Source organism: Ammospiza caudacuta, chromosome 16 (genome assembly GCF_027887145.1).
Source record: "Ammospiza caudacuta isolate bAmmCau1 chromosome 16, bAmmCau1.pri, whole genome shotgun sequence".
Lineage (NCBI taxonomy): Eukaryota > Metazoa > Chordata > Aves > Passeriformes > Passerellidae > Ammospiza > Ammospiza caudacuta.
The window spans coordinates 9414316-9436946 of NC_080608.1; the positions used below are offsets into that span (position 1 = coordinate 9414316).

A 22631-nucleotide genomic window follows, 5' to 3' on the forward strand; every position below is an offset into this window, starting at 1 on the left:
GAAGGTGCAAAGACAATAAATGACTTGCCCTAAAGGCACACAATGAATCTGTGGCAAGCCCAGAAAGAGAAAGGCTTTTAACCATTGGTTGCAAAAGCCTCTGTTCTCCCCAAAGTCCAAGGGAGCTGCTGTGTTTGTGGGGGCCAGAGGATGCTGTGAGACCCTCACCCAGCCTGTGCCCCTTTTTGCGGAAGGATTTCAGTTTGTGAAGCAATGTACCACAACAAACATTTCCAAGAATGAGACAGACAGAGACAGAGAGAGAAGGAGAGAAAGAAAAGGAGAAAGAGAGGAAAAGAGAGAAAGGAAGGAAAAGAGAGAATGAAAGAAAAAAGAGAAAGAAAGGAAAAAAGAGAGAGAAAGAAAGAGAGAGAGAAAGAGAGAAAGAGAGAAAGAAAGAGAGAAAGAAAGAAAGAAAGAAAGAAAGAAAGAAAGAAAGAAAGAAAGAAAGAAAGAAAGAAAGATCCACCCTTCAAACTCTTTTGCTTGCAGTAACGTGAAATTAAGAAAAAATAAAATGTGAGAAAACTGAATTTAAACTAAAAGGAGAAGCCTTTTTCCCAAGTGTAAGACTTTTTCTTCCTTTTCTTATTTTCAAGGTTTTCCAATTTCTGCTTTTTTAAATGAAAAATGCAACCAAAGCACCAAAGATATTACAAAACACCTCTGAGTTTTAAAACTAACCTTGCAAGGGGAGTGGGAAGTGGAGATTACCAGGAGAAACATCAGCTTGTACCCTCGAATGTATCCTGGGTCCCTCCTGCTCCTGGCACAGGGACCCCAACCTGCCCCAAGTACAACTGCTGGGATCTGCCAAAATCATAAGGAATCACCCCAAACCCACCCAAACTGATGCAGTCTGGACTCTGGGAGACTTTTTGAGAGTGGTTTGACAGCCCTGCCAGGTCCAACCTCTCTCTCTGGTGCCCTTTCTTCTGTAAGTGAGGCATAAAATAAATGTGAGCTGCCGGCTGTGGTAAACATTCCCTCCTAACATGCCTGTTCTTGATGCCCCAAATGCAGATATTCAATTGTGGAAGAAAGTGGAGAAAGAAAAAAAAAAAAAAAAAGAAAGAAGAAGAAAAGAAAAGAAATTAAAAGAAAAGAAAAGAAATTAAAAGAAAAGAAAAGGATAGAGAGAAAACCCCCGACGCTTCCAAGACACTAAAAATAGACTCTGATCACTTACCAAATGGTAAAATGAAAATGATTTGCTTTGAATAGTCTCCAGAAAGGCTCAGATACAATGTCTTGTGGAGCAAAATTGAATCAGTTGAAAGTGCAGACGCCAGCTCAGCCTAATCCCTCCCAGCTGCTTTGCTTTCCTTTTTTTCCAACAAGCAGCCCCTAAAAGTCATCTCCCTAATCCTGCAAACTGAAATTCAATCTTGTATTTTTTTTTTTAAATCAAGTTTCAAGCCTGGGGCTTGCAGGGTGGGGGAAGAGGAGGAGGGAGGGCTTTGGGTTTACCTCCTTCCCCTCGCCCTGACTGCAGTAAACACAGCCTTGAATTCAAGGAAAAGCTTTAGACTACAATTCACTTGGCTTCAGCCAAACACACAAATCTGATGCCTTTAAAGCCCCTCCAGCAGACGGTAGATAGCTTTGAGATGTTCACTAAATGGCTGTCTGCTTGCTGCCTTTTTTGTTGCTGATTGGGGGCCCAAGGAGACCTTGTCTCTGGGCCGGTTTTGGCTTTTTTTTGCCTTTTTTTTTTTTTTTTTTTTTTTTTTTGGTGTCTGCTGTTATCAGTGGGTTTGGGTTGGGCATTTACCTAATGCAAAGACCAAGACAAACAGTTTCTCACAGAGGCTGGTGATTGCAGCCAGCAGGGCATGTAGGGCTCTGCTATCTCGGGGAATACTGAGAGGTATTTATGACACTTTCCCAAGAGTTTCCCGACTCCTGCCCTCCACTCCCCCACTCCTGACACGTGTTTGGCTTGCAGGGACTCAGGAAAGCTCCTGGGGCATCCCAGCCCTCAGCTCCCTCCATGGCTCTTGGAAGCACAACTCCATGTGCTTCCAAATCTGCTTTGTCAGCCGTTGCCACCTGATGGTCCACTGATCCCAAATATTTCTGGCAGCAAATGATACTGGTTTGATTTTGGAGAGTAATTGAGAATAAAATAACAGCAAAATGTTTGTTCAAAACCAAATCCTGCAGCTCAGCATCCTGATAATTCAAATTCCTGTGTCTGAACGCTTCCAAACTCAGGGTTTCAGAGGTTTCTCTATTCAGACATGTAGATTGGTCCTATTTTGCTTTTGTTTGAACCCAGGTCAGGGTCCAGAATCTGAGCAGGAAAAAAAAACATGTAAGAAGATGGTACCAATTTTACTGGATAGAAACTCCCCCCACAATGGCTGCAGGCAGGTTTAAACTCACCTGGTCAGGGAAAGATTCTGAATGCCAAAGGAAAACAGGAAACAAAACTTACAAGAACGGGAGGAGAGCTGAGCCTTCACTTAGCCTGGTAGTATGATGACAAAAATCCCACACAGTGAAAATCACACTTTTCACAGATGCAGAGATGATTATTTTGTCTGTTCCCAACTTTTCTTCCTTTTGTTAGCATAATGGCCCTGACCTCCCCACCATGTCAGAAGTAAATTTCTACTTGTTCACAACTGATTGTTATTTCTGCTCTGAGGCTCGTGGGGTTACATGACATTTACTGAGATGATATCCATTCTTGCCTTCTGTACCCCTGTGCCCATCTGTCTGATACAAGGCTGAGAGTGCTGAAGTTATGTGGAACTGAATTTCCTCTTGTCTAATGAGGGAGAGTGCATTGGGCACCCACATCAGATGGCCCCATGTGCTGGTTGCTGGATTTTATGGTGTCAACTGATGGACAGTTGAGATAAACATACATAACTGAATGGGTGAGGTACACAGGTACATGGGGGATGGATAAATTAGAATAATTGGCTTAATTTATAGATTTACAGGGTCTGTGCAGAGGGTGGACAACTCAATATTAATGCAGAAGATGTGATGGTGGAGGGAAAGCCTGTGCATGGGACAGGGACTAGGTGGCTTAGCCAGAGGTTAGGGTGGTCCTGATGCATGCCTGGAATAGAAATGGGATGTGCTGTGTTAGAGCAAGTCCTGCCTGGTGAGCAGAAGGTTTATCCAGCAGATGGGTGGGTGGGTGGATGGATGGATGGATGGATGGATGGATGGATGGATGGATGGATGGATGGATGGATAGCTGGCTGAGCAGTGGAGCTGGGAATGAGGAGCTGATGAGCTGTATGGTGACCCTGTGGGATGAATATGGGGACAGAAGAGGGGCTGGCTGGATTTGCTATAAAACAGAAATATTTTAAACATAGAGATGGTAAGGGGAAGGAAGGAAGGAAGGAAGGAAGGAAGGAAGGAAGGAAGGAAGGAAGGAAGGAAGGAAGGAAGGAAGGAAGGAAGGAAGGAAGGAAGGAAGGAAGGAAGGAAGGAAGGAAGGAAGGAAGGAAGGAAGGAAGGAAGGAAGGAAGGAAGGAAGGAAGGAAGGAAGGAAGGAAGGAAGGAAGGAAGGAAGGAAGGAAGGAAGGAAGGAAGGAAGGAAGGAAGGAAGGAAGGAAGGAAGGAAGGAAGGAAGGAAGGAAGGAAGGAAGGAAGGAAGGAAGGAAGGAAGGAAGGAAGGAAGGAAGGAAGGAAGGAAGGAAGGAAGGAAGGAAGGAAGGAAGGAAGGAAGGAAGGAAGGAAGGAAGGAAGGAAGGAAGGAAGGAAGGAAGGAAGGGAGGGAGGGAGGGAGGGAGGGAGGGAGGGGGAGGGAGGGAGGGAGGGGGAGGGAGGGAGGGAGGGAGGGAGGGAGGGAGGGAGGGAGGGAGGGAGGGAGGGAGGGGAGGGAGGGAGGGAGGGAGTTTGACAGAGAAAAATGCATGGGATGGACTGCAGCACACCTGAGCCTGATGGCCATGTTAAAATGAGCATAGAGCTGTCTGTGTGTCAGGTATTGGTTTGTTGTATGGGTGTGGAACACATAAATATGGAGCAAGAAAGCTGGACTGGATAGGTCAAGTGCTGGATGACTGGGAATTTAAGTGGAGTAAATATAATACATAGACTGAAATACGGAAAGCAGGAATTGTAAATCTGTAGCTGTGATAGGTAGCAAGGAAATAAGTACAGAGACAGCAGGAAACAGTGGAATGAAGGAAACAAGTGGACACATGAACTGTTGCTGTGTCTGTTGATGTGTTTGAGGATGTAAAGAGATGTTTGGCTCCATAAAGTCCAGTGACATGAGCAGCAGTGGTGCTAACATATCTAACAGAGCAAAATGGATATAGCAAGGGAAAGGTGATCCACTGGAAGTACTGGGAAAACACTGGGAGTATTCTGAGGCTAGTTCAGCTGAGTGGAAATCAGATGGGTGGCAGATGAAGAGATGGTTGTATATACTGGCTGAACTATCAGAGGAGCTCATATTGGCTAGAAATATTGACTACATAAAGCTGTAGAGAACAAATTAATAAATTAAAGGCCAAGAGAGAAAGAGATTAGATTGAGAGGGACAAGTTGACAACAGACAGAATATGTGTTGGGTGGGTAAAGGAATGGAAAGATAGCTGGAAGAATGGAATAAACATATGGCAATAAAAATGTGCAGATAGGGCGAATGGGCCATTGACTATGGGGAATGTAGATAGAAGGAGGAGCAGATAAAAGAGGAACAATAGCAGAGTTAAGAGATGAGCAGTGAATAGGATAATGGATGAGCAGCTTCCATAGAGAGGGTATCCGGTGATCAAGACTCCCTGCAAACACACAGACAGGGAACTGTGAAAAAGGGATGTACAAGACATAGGGGAGTGGGGAAAGCATGGGATGAATGCACACAAAAAAAATATAAAGTGTACATACTGGAGAGGGGAGTAGATATGGGGAAAAGCAAAAAAGCATTTTAGGAGGAGTGAGGTAAAATAGCAATGGAGTAAATATGTTGCATATAAAATTCATGCAGAATGAAGAGATTATGCTGAAAAAACCCAAGCTTGAAACAATTAGCAAGCTAACAGGTTGGACCAGGTATTGGGTAGATAAGGAGACAGGAGTATTCATGAGCTGGGAGTGTTGAGAAATTAGCCTGATGGTACAAATTAGAAAGATGCTTAATGGAAGAGTAAATCCTGGACAGGATGATTGATGAAGAAGGATGTGGGTGCACATTCAGATGAGCGGGTACCAGGAAGCTCATCAGAGTGGGTATGAGTGAGCAGAGAAATGAATATGGATGGAACAAGGAGGGAGATGAAAATATATAGTTTGGGATGTACTATGGAAATCCAGAGAGATTAATTGAAATTTGCATCAGATTAATTAGGTAGGTAAGTAGTCACAGGCGCTGCCTTAATGAGTATGTATAAAAGAAACAGAAAAAATATCGTTAATCGTGGCAGTAGCTGCATTGATGTCTTGGGCATGACAGGCAAAATCAGAAGGGGTGAATACATTAGTGCTGTAAGAAAGGATGGGAGCCATTAGTATATGAGAGATATATTAGATTGTGAGACATGAATATATGCAAAATAGGCTAAGAGGTCAGGTAAATGAGAAAACAGGGGGAAAATGGATTATTAAGTGTTATGAAACTCACCTATGAACACCTACAGGGGTGTGTAGGAGGGAAAATTAGATGGACAGAAAGAGAACAGATCTGTTTGCACAAGAAATAAGCATAGAGAGATTACATGATCAAGGCTGACATGTGACTCCCAAATCAATCCTAAAACTAACACTAATTCTAAATTCTGACACAAACACAACTCTTAGCTTAATGTTTATTCTAACATAGCACTAATGCAAATCTAAACCAAAAGTATCTGAACACAGTGCTAATCCAAGCCCCTGACCTCACCTAAAACTGCATCCCCTAGCTAATCCTAGCACAAACTGAGATCTCCCCCTGTCCCTGATACCAATCCTATCCTACACCCAACCCATGCCTCACCCAAACCCAGCTGCAAACCAAACACAATGCTAAATGCTGAACCAACTATATCCCAACTCCAACCCAATCTCTGCCCAATTCCAACAAACCTTGACCCTAACTCTACACCATAAACCTTAACCCTGTCTCTAACTTAATCTTAACCTTGCATCTTAGAGGAATGGGTAGAAATATGTGATACATTTTTATTTAGCTGATACTAAACTGTGTTAAACCATAAGAAAGAAGATTAGGTAAATGGGTGGTCAGGTTTATGTATTCTAAAGTTATGTGGTTTTGTTGGCAATGGGGGAGCAGGGTTGGCTAAATGAGAGGTGAACAAGTGAAATACGTCCATCCAGAGGAGTTATAGCAGAGAGCTCAGAGGGTGCATGGAGATAAATCATGTAATTCATAGTTCTGATTTCAGATCAGAGATCAGATTGATGAAGATGTATAGAACAGAGTGAGGTATGTAACCTGTGGTTAAATCACATCTCCAGGTAGACCTGCAGTAGACTATTATTGGTATGAGATATTCAGGTGAGGAACGAGGTGTATGGGGGAGAAATGTAAAACTGGCCAACAGAGCAGGGGGGAGCCTTGGAATGAATGGGTGTCTGTGATGTGTGTGGGGATGGTACAAATAATGGGGTGGCTCCAGGTCAGGACAGCAGACAGGACCGTGGATTGGCACTTTCTGAATTTTCCAAATGACGCCCCCTGCAAATGTGACCAGAGCAGAGGTGCCAGCCCCTGCCTGGTGAGGTTCAGCTCATGGTCTGTTTGTGGCTGGAGAGAGATTTGTGCAGGACATTCCAGCCCCAGGCTCCACTTCTGAACCTTCTTCTGGGATGCTCCCCAAAGCTGCTGCCTTCCACAGAGCAGGAGGGGAGGCTGATGCCTGTGTTCCCCAGACTGGCCCCCAATATTCTCATCTGCTTTCCAGGTTTTCTGTCAAAGGTTCAAAACCTGTCCCTGTAAATGTTTAAAGAGTGTGGTCTTGCTTTGTGAGACCATAAGATTAAATTTGGGATCTGACTTAAAACATGGATGGTGAGAGCACAACTCCCCAAAATGCTTTCTGCACCTTGCCTAACTTTATTCTTAAATTTAAGGAACTTTAATTTGCTGGCTTTAACAGCAGAGGAGTGGGGTGCTGTGGTTACCCATGGAGCACAGCCCCACTGCTCTGCAGCCAGTGACAGATCTCCAGCTGGCCTCCCTGGGACCAGGGCTTCACCTCATGCCTAGAAGCATTTCATTGAGTAATTTCCTTGTGTGCTTAAGTACTTTCCTGAATTAGCTCTTAAAAGAGTGAACTCTCCTCCTAGACTTTCTGGGAAAAAAGAAAAGAAGGGAGTGGAGGGAGAATGGGAATTTTTGAGGGCGCCCAAATGCCAGGAGCCAGCCTTTGGATTCTCACTGTTTCACCCAAGCAGCCAGTGGAGCCTCAGAAGGAGCCAGAGCAGAAACCTCTGGTAGACACTGGTACTGGGTGCTTTCAAAGATCCCACTGTGTACTTAGCTGTATCTTCAGACATCTAAATCCCTCTAAAAGTCTCACCCTTAGTGTCTAAATCCCAGGTGCCTAACTCACTTCTAGGAAAATCTCACACCAAGGTTTATTCAGTGAATCTTTTTTTTTTTTTTTTTTTTTTTTTTTTTTTTTTTTTTTTTTTTTTTTTAAAGTTGGTCCTCACTCACATAAGGCTTTTGAAAATCGCACTGCTAATCTCCTATACCCAGGCATGTATCACTTTGAACCCTGTAATATAAATTACTTTGTGCTTCTGGGGGACAGCCACTACTTTGTCCCTGCTCATACTAGGTCAGATTTTTGGGTTTTTTGCATATTAACGCATAGATTTTCTGGGATTTTTTTTCTGACGGGAGAGGTCTGAAGTTGCTCTGCAAGACTTGAATTAGCAACCCGGAGCGAGTGCTGTTTTACATGTGATTCCGGGGAGAAATCTCAGGCTGCCGCGCATTGCAGGGCTGCATGGGCAGAGGTGTCGGGAGGAGCTGGTTCTGGGCTCATTTACATCGCTGGGGTTTGGCCCCGGGCACAAGCCTTCCTCAGCTCCACTGATCTCCTGGGAAGATTTGAGAGCCAATTTGCTTGTCTCTAGCAGAGGCTGAGCATTGTTACCTGGCTTTCTGCAAGAAATGGTTGAGTGAAGAAGGGGGGAAAAAAATCAAATACATGTGTTGTTTCATTTTTCTTCTTTTTATTTCCTATGAGAATTTTTATTTGTTGGGAAGTTATTTGGTAAATAAAATTTTTGTGCGTATGCTTTCTTCATTAAAGAAATTGGAGCTGGGGATAAACAAATTATTTTTTCCTGTAAAAAAACCCATCACTCTGCAGAAGAACAGGCTGGCTGCCATTGAAACATTTTTGATAGGAAATCTGCCTGCAGCCCTACTGCTTAATCAGTTTGGAACAGAGTGTAGCCCATGGCTTGTTAATAAGAGCAGCTTGTCCAAGCAGTTCACACAATGGTGAGCCGCAGAGGAGGCTTGCTGCATAGCTGTGGATTTTATTTTGCAGCTCTGTTAATTAAAATATATTTTACTTTGATGGAGGTTTTTACTGTTTTCTATGAGGCTGAGCAGAGAACTGTTCTCTTTGATAGATTAAAGGAGGGATATGAAGTATTTTCTTAAAAGTAACAACTCAGCTTTGTTTGATGGGCAAACTGAGCAAAAACACTGTGTAATTTTGTATTTTTGTTTGTTCTCAGTCTTTGTAAATGGGCTGGTTTATAAGTTGGTGTATTTGGCTGTTTTGATAACATCAAACTAAATATTTCACATACAAGTTGCCAGACTGAAACAGAAAAGTCGCAGATTCTCATTTAATCGATAAAGTAATTTTTACTTATACAAGCATATACTAAAATAATAAGGCCTGAAACTGTGCCACTGAAGTTAATGACAAACCCTTCATAGGTTTCATATAAAACCTGTATTTTTATTATCCCAGTTCCACTGACTTTTGTTGCAAGATTGCAGCAAAATGTTAGGGCATTTCTAGGTGTTATTTTTATTATACAAAACCCCATTAAAATCTGTACTGAAGCATCCTATTAATTTAAATGGGACTTTGCATAGTTTGCCGAGTTCCAGGCCACAGATAAAGAGAAGTATGCAATTTAGAATTAAACTGACCACAGCTTTTTATTAGAAGACATTTAATCTTGAACGGACTGTGCAGTCTGAGGCATTTGTGAACTTCATCTGGGCTGGTGCAGCCAGAGCTCGGCTGCGCAGCCGCTCCTGGGCTGGTCTGGGACCCCTCAGGACCACGCAGCATTCCCCAGCAACCCCGGGCAAAGCTCTCCCCAGGCAGCTCTGCTTTGGAAATGCTAATAGGTAAGCCAGCACACCCAGAACAAATGGAAAACTTGATTCCGGTGTTTCTCTGGCTCCAAGGATCTGCCTGCCTTGACAAAGCCCGCAATCAGCAGGCAGAAGTCTGGGGACTCTGTGCAGTCCCACCGGGATGGAGCCCCTCGGGATCCAAGTGATGCAGCTTCAGGAACTCCAGCTTCACACGCTGGAAACCGCCGGGAGGAATGTGCAGGGCGAGGGATGGAAAACCATCGCCTCCGGTGTGTGGAAACACCCACCAGCAGCCAGATGCCGGCAAGGGGAGTTCAAAACCGAGTGAGAAGGGTGGCGGGGAGCGCTGTTTTACACTGCCCTCCCCCCGTGGGGACTCGGGGAGTAATGAAGCATTAAATGACAGCCTAGCTCGGCTGCCCCCAGCGTGGGCACACACCTGGGCACCTCCGCAGGCACATCGCTAAGGAAAACGTGCTTGGGCAAGGCAGTGCACAGCCGTGCCTCAAACACCCCAAACCCCCGAATAATTCAGGCTCTAGCCATTGTGGGGGAGACCCAAAGGCTGCGCCCGTAAAAGCGCACGGGGAAGGTGAAGGAGCTGCTCTCTGCTCAGAGTCTCCCTGGAATTTTCCTTTCCCTGAGCCATAAATGCGTCAAGATGCCCAAATGTCGCCCCGCAGCAGCAGCAGATCGGCTTTCCGTGGGACAGTCACAGAGCGAGGGGACTCTGGAGAGGACAGCAGGCTGTGTCCCTGCTCCCTGTGTCCCTGCTCCCCAGCTCTTTCCTGCAGTTTCAGGAGGGGCTGGGCGCTTCAGGGCTCCCACAACAACTGAAACCTGGGGCAGGCTTTGGCAAAACGCGAACGCCGCGCTCTGACTCAGGGCTAATGGTGCTACCTCCAGGAACAGGAGAAAACGAACACCTAAAATCCTGGCTAAAATCCCAGCGGAGGGCTGGCAGATCCCCTCCCGCCTGGAAAACGGGGTTAAATCAGTCCTTGTGCTGCTCTGGTGACACTCCCGTGGCTGTGGAGAGGGATGGGGTGGCCGGGGAGACTCTGATCTGATCTGCTGAGACCCCGTGATGAGGACAAAGCCTGGCGGAGCCCCCCAGCCCGGGACAGGGGCACGGAGAACGGCGATCCCCGGGGAACGGGGCCGTCGGCGGCCGCGCAAACAGCGCGTTGGGGCCGGGAAAGGGCCCCGGCCGTGGCTGTTCCTGCCGCCGGCTGCGACTATTCCACTGATTCGTTATAGCAGTTTTGGCAATTGGGGCAAAACATTAATAGTAATCGAAATAGTTAATAGATAGTAAATAAATAGCAATTAAATCACAGGGGTTTGTGCTTGCAAAAACTCAAAGGAGAGGGAGAATTAATCGAACAAGCTTTAAAATTCAGAATGTCGGGGGATTTGGAAAAACAAGAGAAAAACGCACCTTAGGGTAACGGGACGAGGGACTGCGGGAGAAGGGGCAGTGCCAGGGCTGCGACCCACGGAGGGATACAGGATGCGGGGATTAATTCTTTGGGGGAGAAAAACCCGACTCACGGCACGGTGGGATGCAGCAATGCAGCGGCAAGCAGGGCTGGATCCCCAGCTCCGGCAAACAGCGGTAACACTGCCATAAAAATAAAATAAAATGGGACCTGGGGAAGGTTTGCGCTGCCAGGGCTGCCCCGGGGAGCGGGGCAGGGGTCGGGGCTCCTTCTCTGTCGGGACGCGGGGAGACGGCGCAGCTACCGGGGAAAACGGGGAGGGGGATCCCCAAAATGTCACCACGGGGAGGGGGACAGAAAGTCGCTTTTCTTCTTGTTTAGTCGCTTTCTTAAACCCAGCCAGAAAAGAACATTAAAGGCATTTCTAGATTTCGTTTCTGTTTAGTTTTTTTTTAAAGTTTTCTTTTTTATTCCCATGCTCTTAATTTTGAAAAAAAAAAATCACAAAACATAACTTATAAAACAATATATATACTGCATCCTTATCCACAACAGCATAATTGAAACATCCAGCGTAACGTTTACCACAGGTGTGAAATACACTGGGAAAGAAGTACCGTGTGCATTTTATGTCTCTTTGTCATCTACAGGTAATAAGTATCGACAAAAATAAGCAACAAATATGCCTGCAATTCAACTTCATATGCCTTTTGTATGCGTATTAATAAAAATCATATTTATAATTTCCATGTTTTGTTTGTTGTTTTTATTTTTTTCCAACAAGCACTTGTAAAAGTATCTATATTTACATAATAACACCTTAAGATAATAACACCTTAAGAAAATTTTTTTGGTTCCTTGTTTTTCCTTCACATTTAGAAAAGCGAGGAACGCTTTCAGCTTTGCTAAGAACCTTTCCGGACGCCGAGGCTCTCTGTTTCTCTAGCAGAGATGCAGTATCTGAAATCACTTCATAACAAACCGTTTTTCGTCTTTTTTTCGAGACTTTATAAACGGGGGTTGCTTTTCCGTTTTACTTTTCAAAGAGAAAAAACACCCCCTGCATTTAAATAAAGATGAATGATAATTTCATTATCAGGATAAGACTTTTAAGGATGGGGAAAAAGATGAACAGTTTTCGCCTTGCTGAAGGGTTTCTGTGCTCTCTCACAACCGGGGATACTGCAGTCTTTTGGAAAGGACGAAGAGGTAGGAACCTTGAGCTGCTTAGTATCAGGAATGACTGGATTAGAGCTTCCAACTAAAGAAAAAACATCAAGAATCATGCATTTTAAAAACAGTTTATTCAACGGCCAAGGACAATGATCCGGCACAATGCAACGGTAGATATAAATATAACCTTATATAAGTGGTTGACCCTTGTCATTATTATTTTAATAGTTTCATACCTAATATTTCAACCATTTTTCCCCCTGCAGATTCTACTCTGCGATTTGGTTTTTTTTTTCCCCCTCCCCTCATCCCCCAACCTTTTTATTTTTTTTTTTCCGAGTGTGATTCTGTTTCTCAGTGGTAAACATTAACCAAACCCTTCCCGTGCGACAAGCGGCCAAGAACCGTCCCACCAGCTCTTACCACCGAGGCGTCCCCTCCTGCCGCCCTCCCCGCGGGGCAGCGGCCGCCGTACCGACTCCTGTGCAAGTTCAAGTAAACACATACAACCCGCATAATCCAGAGAAAAAAATTGCAACTCATCCATGTACCAGATTTCGGTGTCTCTCGCAAAAGTTTGCTGGTCCGTTTACGGTTTTAGATGGAGGTGGTTTTTCTTTTAAATGTTTTAAAAAATATTTTTAAAGCGCTGTTTTGTTGGTTGTATCGTTGTTTTGCCTTTTTTTTTTTTTTTTTCCCAGACAGTCGAAGTCCGCGGAGATTTTGGGCCTTTTTTTGGGGGGGCGGGAGGGTGTGTGTGTGCTTTATTTTATTTTTTCCCCTCTCTCACTTGCTTGGGTTTTGCTTTTAATCATCATCGGGTTTAATAAATTTTTTTTTCTTTTCCGTTAAACGTCGCTTCGCTTCTGCTTTGCTTTGTCGGCGGTGCTTTGTCGGAGGTGGTTTGTGTCAAGTCCGTCAACTGTTGTACTGACAGGCGTTTAAACTGGAGCCGGGGCTTTGCAAACTGCTGTAGCCGAAACTGGAGTGCTGCTTAGATTTCAGTCTGAGGCTGGCTAAGCTGGAGTTGCAAGTGTCCCGGTAGACGCTGTAGGGCGAGCCCGGCGGCCCGTAGGGACAGGCGGGCGAGGACATGGCCGAGTTGAGCGAGGAGCCGCTGATGTTGTTGATGTTGTTGAGGCCGGAGTTGGCCATGCCCGGCACGGCCGAGTGGCCCATACTGGAGGGCATGTTCATGGAGGGGATGCTGCTGGGCGCCGAGAACATGGACTGCGAGGACAGGGGGCTCATGGAGTTGAAGAAGGTGAAGCTCTTGGTGGAGAGCGGCGCCGGGGTGAGGCTTTTGGTGGCCCAGTTGTTGTAGGGGTAGCCGGCGTACATGTCATCGTAGGGCTGCATCAGCCCGCTGAACTGGGGCACGTAGCCGTTCTTGCACAGGTCCATCTGCTGGTTCCGCTCCCGCTTTCTCCACTTGGCTCGGCGGTTCTTGAACCAGACCTGGTGGGGAGGGGGGAGCGACACGGCTCGGTGAGTGCGGGGCCGCAGCAGCCCCCCACCCACCGCCGGAGAGCAGGTATCCGCGGCCCAGCGCTGCTCCCCGCGGCCCGGCCAGCTCCTGCGGGGCTCCAGGGCGGCTCCGCGGCCGCGCACCGCCTGTCCCCGCCGCCCCCCGCCCCGCGGAACGGGGTCCCGCTCCGCACGGTGCCTGCGCGCCCCGCGGGCTCTGCGCGCATCCCTCTCTGCTCAGCGGGATGCGCCGGCCGGGATGCGCGCAGCGTCCCTGTTCCCTGTGCCGAGGGTGCCTGCGCGGGTCCCCGCGTCCCCCCGACCCCCTGCATCCCCCTGCGCCCCCCTGGCCCCCCAGCCCTTTCCCGGAGCCAGACGGGGGGCGAAGCACGGCCCGCTCTGATTAGGGCCGGCTCGCCCCGGCTCTGCCGCGTTTCCGAACGCTAATGCCGTGTAATAAAAGCCCCCTGTTACAGATCATAAAAAAAGGGATTAGATTAGTATGTTTAGGTTTAAAAAAAAAAAAAAATCAATCCCTGCATCGCCCTCGGATAGATGCAACCTCTGCCTTTATATCTAATGAGAATTTACAGCCCTAACCAGGAAACAGAGAAGAGGGGCTGGTCCTGATGTTTGATGCGAAAACCTGTTCCAGTCTCTGATTATTTTTATACACAATAATATATATATAATCATATATACACTACATATATAGCCCTCGGAAAGCAATTGAGTCCCCTCTGATTGAAGCCGGGCAGCTTCAAAAATCTTTAAAAATTGGTTAAAAATCTGCATCCTGCTGCCTGCTGCCGGCGCCCAGGCTGCGAGCCTCCCTTGCAGCATCCTCCCCAGCGCAGCCCGGGTTTGTCCCACCGGGTCTGGGCCCGGGAGCTCCCCGCGGACACCGGGCCGGGCCCCGCGCAGGCTCCGCTCCCTCCGGAGCCGGCGTGGGGGCGGGGGCGGCTCCTGGGGCCTCCCCTCCCGACGCAGAAATGGCACAACTATTATTAAATACCGGGCCCGAGGATGGAAACTCCGTGGGGGAACGGATGGCAGAGTCTATTTTAAAAAATAACAATAATAAAAAGAATCCTGTATAAATAGGAAACGAAAGCCAACATGTTCAAAACCTGTAATATACTCCTCGGAAGGTGCTTCCAGACAGGAATTTCCTGAAAATGAGGGTAATAGTTTTAATTATGGCTCCTAGACATTTTAAAGGAAGGCCTCATAGCAAATTAAGGTTAGATTTGCAATCTGCCATCTCAAAACATCAAACCCAAACATCTCCACACAGAAGGAGAACGAAATTATGTTAATTGCAACTCATATTTTAGTTATATTTGTTCCCTGAAATATTCAACCAGTATTAATGTTCAGGCTTTGTTTTGTTTTAAACTCAATTAAGACAATGCTTTCAGACGCAATTGTTTCAAATGGGTGTTTACTTTTCAAATGTTTAAAGCAGAATCTCTGTAATCCGATTTGGTCACTCAAGGTTTAATTGCCAAGTTAAAAACGAAAAACGAAAAGAAAAAAAAAAAAGAAAAAGTGGATTTTTCGTGTAGTGGGGCTTCGCTCCGCAGTTCCCGTTTTTCCTGCGCTTAGCCCACGGTCCCGCGGTGTGCGAGCATTGTGGAAACCGCGCGGGGAAATGTCTCGGGTGGAAAAAAAGCACTTGGAATGTGGACAAACCGAGACACAGCGACAGATCCATAGTGACGGAGCCGCTTCGCCCGGTCCTTCTTTACCAGGATCTTTCGCTCATAAATCTCTCTAAGGAATTGCCGAAACACACACGCACACATACATACATATATATATATTTATATACATACACATACACACACACACACATATATGTTTCTAGCTGTGTGCTCCAACATTACCGAGCCCCTCGATTCTGGCTAAGAGGGGCGCATATACATATATCAAAATAAATAAATAAATAAATAAATAAATAAATAAATAAATATACTGTATGTATATATATACACACACCATATATATATATATGGTGGCATAGGCTCCGAGGCGTGTAAAAATGGAGCGCCTCCGCGGTACAGGTTTGTGTTTTCAGCTCGTATTGACTTTGTGACCGCTCCCCAGCCCCTGCCCTTCGCTTTCGGCCTCCACAAGCAGCCGGCGGCCTTGGGGGACGCGCGGCCGGGAGGGGCCGGCCCCGAGACCGCTCCGTGCGGATTGGACTCGGCTCGCCATCGCGCTGTGGCGATAGCCAGGGGCAGGGGTTTGTTGGGACATGGCCGTGGAGATTACTGGGAATAACCAGAGCAAGGGGAAATTGCTCGGATGGGATTTTGCTCCATCCCTGCCACGCTTTTCGTCCGGTCCCGAGGGTTCTTCCCCCCACAGTCAGACCCTTCCCCACCCCGGCCTTTCGCTGCTCCCTGCCCCGCTCGCCGCCCGCTTTCCGAACCGGTCCTCAGCGCAAGGCCCACGGTCGCTAACCCGCTCCGGGCGGATCTCCCCGTGGCCGAGAGCTGAATTTCTCCTCTCCGACCTGGATCCCAATTTTGGTCATTAAACCCAGCCCAGGGCAAGCCGTGGCAGCGCTCCCCCATAAGGGACAGCCGCCCCGAGCCCCCCACGCCCCGGCGGCCCCAGGGCAGAGCTCGCCCCGGCGGGGCTGCGGCCCCTCTTACCCGGACTCGGGGCTCGGTGAGGTTGGTCCACACGGCGATCTCCTCCCTCATGCTCATGTCGGGGTAGCGGTTTCGCTGGAAGGTGGCCTCCAGCTCCTGCAGCTGCTGGCTGGTGAAGTGGGTCCGCTGCCGCCGCTGCTTCTTCTTCTTCGCCGGGTCGTCGGCGGCCCCGTCTTCGTTTTTCTGCTCGCCGCTTCGCTCTTTTTCTGCGAGGGGTCAGGTTGGGGATGGTTGGTTTATTTAGTTTTGTTTTGTGCGTTTTTTGCTTTAGTGTTTTTGCCAGTACAGGCACACAAAGGCAGACACTTCCGCCCCGCACCCAGCGCTGCCCACCCCACCGGAGGCACGCGTGGGGGCACCCACTCGTGTCCCGCTGAGCCCTGCACCCAACCCGAGCCCCGCAGCCCATCCCGGCCTTTCCCGGCGCGGCTGGGGAGGGATCAGGGAGCCCTGCCGGGCCCAGGGCACCCAGGGATGCGGCAGGAGGGACCCCCAGAGCGGCTCAACGCGGGTGACCGCATTCGTGGGGAGCGGGGTGCCCGTATCACCGCCCGCTCCACCTTTCTACGGCACCTTCTCGCTCCCTCCAAACCAAGGCGTGATCTTTGCTCCATTGTCTTTGTTGTGCTCGGCCGCGATAGGAAACTTTGGAAGGGCAAGGGTGGAAAACCCAGGAGCAAATAATTGCAAAAGGCCCCTCTCTGCTCCCCCGCTTCATTCTCTTTTCATAATTATTTTATTCTTCATCTTTTAGGATTTTGCTGTTTATTTTAACACAGGGCTGAGCGAAGCCCTCCGCAAAAATCGTATCGGAAGAAGGAAAGAAAAAAGAAACCACCCAGGAGGGTTTTCTCGGCCGAGATTTGCGCGGGCTGGGAGCAGGAATTCAACACCGTCCCTGCGAACCCCCTCTCCCCTTTCCTAACGGGCTCTCTGGCTCTCCCGGCCCGGTTTGGGCCCGGTTTGTCCCGGCTGCAGCGCTCGGAGAGGGTCTGGAGGCCCTGAACCGAAATGCTCCGGGCTGGGCCCCGCAGGAGCGGGGAAGGTGCGGCCGGGCCGTGCAGGGCCGGGGGCCGCAGCCAAGCCCCGGCCTCGGTCCTGCTGCTGCAGGAGGGAGAAACCACGGCGAGTTTTCTCCTGTAGAGCTTTTTTCCTCCTCCTTTAAAGAGTTGTTTTTGTTTTTATTTTTAACCCCCTTTCGGAGGTTTTTCTCCCGCCGCCGGCGGGCCCGGGGGCATTTGTACAGCCCCGACCTCTGCGAGGTAAGCGGGAGTCTAAAAATAATCGTGTGCTGAATCCAGAGCCCGGGAGAGCTCGTCCTTGCAAAGTCACTCTTGGGTCGCACCTTGCTGGGAACCCTGCACAGGGAAAGGGGCGAGGGTGCGAGCGAACCACAGCTGCTCAGCGGATCCCAAAAGGGGCCCATGGCATGCGGGGTTTGCAGCCAACCCAAGGCCTCTCAGCACAGACCCCATCGCCCCCGGCCCTCGGTCCCCACGCCGGCCCAGCCGCATGGCCCGGCGGCGGCGAAACAGAAACAAAAATCATCCCCGCCAAAACAAATCCTCCCGCTCTCGGCCGCCAATGGCTCGGACAAACCGGGCCGAGGGGGAGCGGGGGATCGGGAAGCGGCAGCGGCCCCGGTGGGCTCCGGTCCCCTCGCCCAGCGCTGGTTTAACTCTCCCGGTCCTCCCTAAAAATCCGGCCTCAGCGCAGGGCTGTGATACAGTTCCAAATCTGCAAGGCATATCTAATCTCTAACGCAAGGCTTTTTAAAGTATTTTTTTTCCCCGTTAAAAATAAAATCTAAAGGAATTTTGCAGGTTCTCGGAGAAGAAAAGCAGGCAGCTCCTCGGCCCTCCGGCAGCACCGTGGGGTCACACACAGGGGTAGGGCAAAATGGAGCAAATCTCCCTCTCTAATCTCCAATAATCCCCTCTAATCTCAGAGTCCCTTCCAGACGCCGGTCTCTAACTTTGTTTGCGAATCAGGCCGGGAGGCACAACCCAAACCCTCTATATCACCGAGTGCCACTTCGGGACCCACTCGTACAACTGCCACTCTCTAGGTTAAAATTCCCAAGAGCAACAATAGCTATTAGAAAACTAAAAGTATATAAAACATAAACTCCCTCTGAAACAATCTTGCTGGAGAAGGAATATCACACTCCTTCTTCAAGCTTTTGTTCCTGTCTTCTACCTTTCCCTTGTCATTCTAAAAATGTTGTTGTTTTAATTAAATGCAATCTGAGAGAGCCCAGCGTTCCCTGTAGCCCTCGCACACGGTGGTCAGGGCATGGGGATCCTTCCCTTCCCTTTTCCTGCGGGGAAAGCGCTCGGCCCCGCGCAAACCCTCTCCGCGGCCGCGCACATCCCCTCCGCGGCGGCCCGCGCTGCCTGCCTCGGCCCCACGCTGCGTCTCCAGCTCTGCCTGCCCTTTCTTTCTTTTTAATTTTTTTTTTTTTCGCTGACAGAGAGATCTTTTTCCATCTCTGCACCACCCGAGCTGGAAAATAAACCCGGGCAAAAGCTGACATTATTTCAGAAACATCCGGCAAAACCGCACTCCCCGAAGAGCCCCCCCCCTTCCTCCTGACCCCATCAATTAATAACGACAGTTTTTTTTTTATTTAAAAATAAATAAAATAAATAAAAGACAGCAGCTCCGGGGATGGGACCATGGAGCCATGTGTCCCCCGGGCGGGCTGTCAGCGCCGGGCACGGTGGGGGAGGCAGCTCCAGGAGGGCCCCTGCCCCCGGCTCCGGTTCCCGGGACTCGCTCGGGATGGAGCCGCCGCGATCACCGGCAGCTGTCGCTCAGCCCTGTCCCTCCACGGGCTCCGGTACGCGGGGGGCGCGGGCTCGGCACCCCCGGGCGGCCCGCGCGGGGAAGGCGCGGTGGGGAGGGGGAGGCAGCGCGGGGGGAGCGGGCCGGGGCCGGGGGGGCGCGGGCAGGGGGAGGGTTACCTGGCACCTCCGTGTCGGAGGATTCACTGGCTGAGTTGTCGATCGGGTCTCTGGGTTCCGAGGATCTTTGCAAATGGAAGCTGGAAGCCATGTCATGGGAGGGTTGGGGTCTCAAGCTCTCAGGCAGTCTCTCCAAATTCATTCCACCTTTAAAGGAATCCATGGCAGGGGCGCCGGGCTGCCTGGGGGAGTTTGCAGGTGTTTATTCCACACAGAAAGGAACAAGGAGCTTTTTTTTTTTTTTTAAGGAAGAAAAAAAAAATCAACAAAAACCAAAAGCAAATCCACTTATTACTAACAGTATTATTTTAAGGGTGTCGGAAGCAGTCTGGGCAGTGCCTGGAAGGCGGTTGTCTCTGCTGGGGAGAGGCACGGCGCTCCGGCCGCATAGGCAGGGAAGTGGTAAAGATCCCTTATAGAGAAACGCGAGTTGCGTGTTGGACAGTTTAAAGCTAAAGAGATTAAAGTGACCTGCCCTAGAACAAATGCCTGTAGTTAAACGGGGCTCCTCCCCCTGAAGGTTAAAACCTCCCCGTCTCGCTCATGCATCACTCCATCTAGCGCTGGCCCAGCCCGGCCGCGCGGGACCCAGCTCCGCACTCCGCGCCATCCGCGCCCCTTGCGCGCCCGCGGCCCGACCCGCGGCCCCCGCCGCCCCTGCCCGGCCCCCGCCGCGGCCCCTTCGGGAGCGCCTCCGCTCCTCCTCTTCACCCGCCTCCTCCCCCAAGCCCGGTGATGTATTAAAAATATTTCACAAACGAATGGAAAGGTGGACAATCCTCTGGGGACCCCCGCCCGCTCCCAGCACCCCGTCAGCTCGCCCCGCTCCGCAATCCCCTGCCAGCGGCAGCGCGCAGGTTGCGCCCCTGCGCAGCACGGCAGATCCCCACAGGGATCCCCACACCGCTCCAGCCTGGGCCTCACGACCCGCGGAGCCTCCGCAGCCGGCAGTGGATGCGCACCCGCGCACTCCTCAGCGTCTCTACCCCACCACACCTTTCAGACCCACGGGGAAGATGTTCCTGGAGGGGTGCTTGGGCTGTGGGCTCTGTCGGAACTGGTTTGAACCTTTTTTAACATTATTTTCCAGTCTGCGGGTGTTATAAGAACGCTGCCCGGGCCCTGCCTGGAGGCCGGGGGAGCTCAGCCCGGGGAGCAGTGGCAGTGCCATCTCTCCCATCACATCATCTTTCAGCACATGATTAATAACAAATAATTTTCCTGATTCAGCCGATCTCGCGGTGACCTTCGGGAGGGGTCTCTGAGATTGTGCCAGTCCAGGGGCCTGGGCAGCCGGCGGGAAGGGGGGTGTGAGACCCCCACCCGTCCTGGGCAGAGCCCTCTCCTGCATCGGTCCCCGGTGCACCCTGTCCCAAGGCAGGGGCGTGTGGAGCAGGGCCCGTCCCCAGTGCGGCCCACGCAGGCCGGGACAGGGCCTTGGCCCTCCTGGATAACAGCTCGTGTTCTGGCGAAGTGGAAAAACCCACGGGGGAAGGAAGGTGGGAACCGCGGGTACCGGGGGTCAGGGGAAAGGGGAGAAGGGAGACGGGAGGAAGACCCTGGCTCTGGCTGCCATGGGAAAGGACCCTCTCTCCTCTCTACTTTCTCGGCACATTTTAGCTGATCTATCCTGACACTCTATTTTGCTTTCAAATCAAGTAAAGATGTGGGAGAGAACTTTTGAACTGTTTTATGGAAAAGTGGAGGGAAGCAGTGTTCCAGCCGCGCAGGCTTTTTCCGACCTCGCCGAGGTGATGGAGTCGGGCCCGCCCCGCACCCCCGGCAGCACCCCGCAAGGCCTGGGGACCCCAAAGCTTCGAATCCCTTCCCCTCTGGTCTTTAGCACCGTTCAGGGGACGCACATGTGGGTGCTGTCAGGGTCAGCTCCCCCGAGCTCTCTTTCTTTTTGTTGATTTTTTTTTTAGTGACATCTTGATGTCCTTCTGCCTGTTCGCCTCTCCCGGCTGAACTTCGCCCAGGAGTCTGCAAACGACTGGGAATTTCGAGCACCCGAGGTGAACCAGACAACCCCGGGGCTGTTTAAGATGGACGTGGTTTAAAATGCAAATATTTACCAGGGTCTCTGAGCCTCAAGGGGCTCAGCTGATGCGGGAGGCACGGGAAGGATGGAGACCTCCTCCAGGGTGAGAAGCAAGAGGTGGGAGCGGCCTTTCTCCCGAGGAGGAGGGAGGTGAATATGCTGCAAACGCGCACCGTGTCTGAGACCCTTCACCGTCCCCCTTTTCACTTTATTTCCAGGATGGGCCTGCGGGGGCTCCCCCGCCCTCGGCGGAAGGGGGACGGAGCCCAGCGGGCCGTGCTGGAGGGAGGCGCTGACCTTAAGGGTCTTTTTCAACCTTGATGGTTCTGTGATTCCACGAGTCTGCCAACAACAGCCCGGCTCCGCTCCGGCTATTTTAAACCCACTGCTCGCAGCAGCCTCCGAACCGGAGGCAGCAGTTTTCCGTTCCTTTTAATTTTCCTCCTTTTTTTTTTTTTTTTTTTTTTTTTTTTAATAAAAGCGCCAAATTACGGTTTTTATTCTGTTCTATACAATCTAGTTTTAAAACATTCGTTCTAGGTTCAATTTCTCCCCGCTGGGCGCAAAGACAGGCTCTGCCCGGGCACAGGCAGCGACCGCGGTAACGCTGGGTCCGGTTTTCTTCCCAGCCCTCGGTTCCTCCGGGGGTGTCACCGGGGCAGACATCCCCCGGTACCGCCCTTAAACAGAGGGCGACGGGCTGGCCCTCGGGAGCCGGAGCAGATCCCGGTTCTCCCCTGGCCCTCTCCATGAGCGTCCACCCCGGGCCGTGGTGTGAGCGGGCATTCACTGCTCACCTGGGCACGGGTCGGCAGTGGGAGAATATATCTGTATCATAGGTCTGTCTAATCTAATCTTATATTTATCTAATCTAATCATGTATCTGTCTTCTCTGTGTGTCTCAAACGCCTTTCGTGGATTTAGGGGCATGCTCTCACTCCGCGCTCTGAGCAGCGGGCACAGTCCTGCAGCACAGAACAAAACCCTCCCGGTGATCCCGACACTTATGTCGCGACAGCAGAGCGAGCCTCCAGGGCGGTCACCCCCAGGTTTGCGCTTTCTCCTCTTCCCTTCCATCCCAGCGCTCTCTGCCTCGGCCCGGCCAGGACATCTCTCCGCCGGCAACTCCTTCCAATGGGCGCTACGTCACGGCTCCATTCGCGTGACGTCATTCTCTGCCTCCCTGACTCACGTCACACCTTTCGGCCAGGCCGCGACCCAAGGCAAACCTTGATGTCCCGCTTGGAGCTGGTTGCTCTGCCCGGGACCTGGAAGCGGCCCAGCGGCCCCGCTGGTCGGGCAGGGCGGGGGGCCCGGGCTCGGGTGCCCCTTTGTCCCAGCGCGCCCGGGCTGAGGGGCTGTGAGGAGGAGGAGGAGGAGGAGGAGCCGCAGCAGCCCGGCCGCAGAGACCCCGCCGGGACATCCCTGGGGAGCCGCGACCTGCGCGGGCGTGGGAAGGGCCGGGCAGACGGAGGGAGGGCAGGGCCGGGCAGACGGAGGGAGGGCAGGGCCGGGGCGAGCCGGACCCGCGGGGCGCCGGTGGGGACCGGGATGGAGGGACAGCCCCGCGTGGGAACGCTCCGCGTGGGGTGGCCG

The 22631-nt window shown here is 50.7% G+C and overlaps 1 protein-coding gene across 1 annotated transcript; it reads right to left on the reverse strand.

Annotated features, from left to right (window-relative positions):
- Positions 1 to 11212: 11212 nt before the first annotated feature.
- PITX1 (paired like homeodomain 1) lies at positions 11213 to 19167 on the reverse strand. The gene is made up of 3 exons (XM_058815343.1): positions 18995 to 19167; positions 16029 to 16234; positions 11213 to 13356 (listed from the first exon to the last, which is right to left on the reverse strand). The coding sequence occupies exons 1-3, from the start codon at positions 19155 to 19157 to the stop codon at positions 12817 to 12819; spliced, it is 909 nt and encodes a 302-aa protein (XP_058671326.1). The 5' UTR covers positions 19158 to 19167; the 3' UTR covers positions 11213 to 12816.
- Positions 19168 to 22631: the final 3464 nt, after the last annotated feature.

Excerpts from the sequence above, each read along its gene's own strand:
- PITX1 (XM_058815343.1), bottom strand. The coding sequence starts at position 19,157 with ATGGATTCCTTTAAAGGTGGAATGAATTTGGAGAGACTGCCTGAGAGC. Across the intron at positions 16,235-18,994 it reads CTCCGACACGGAGGTGCCAG|AAAAAGAGCGAAGCGGCGAG; the intron begins GTAACCCTCCCC and ends GACCCCTCGCAG. Across the intron at positions 13,357-16,028 it reads TCACCGAGCCCCGAGTCCGG|GTCTGGTTCAAGAACCGCCG; the intron begins GTAAGAGGGGCC and ends CCTCCCCACCAG.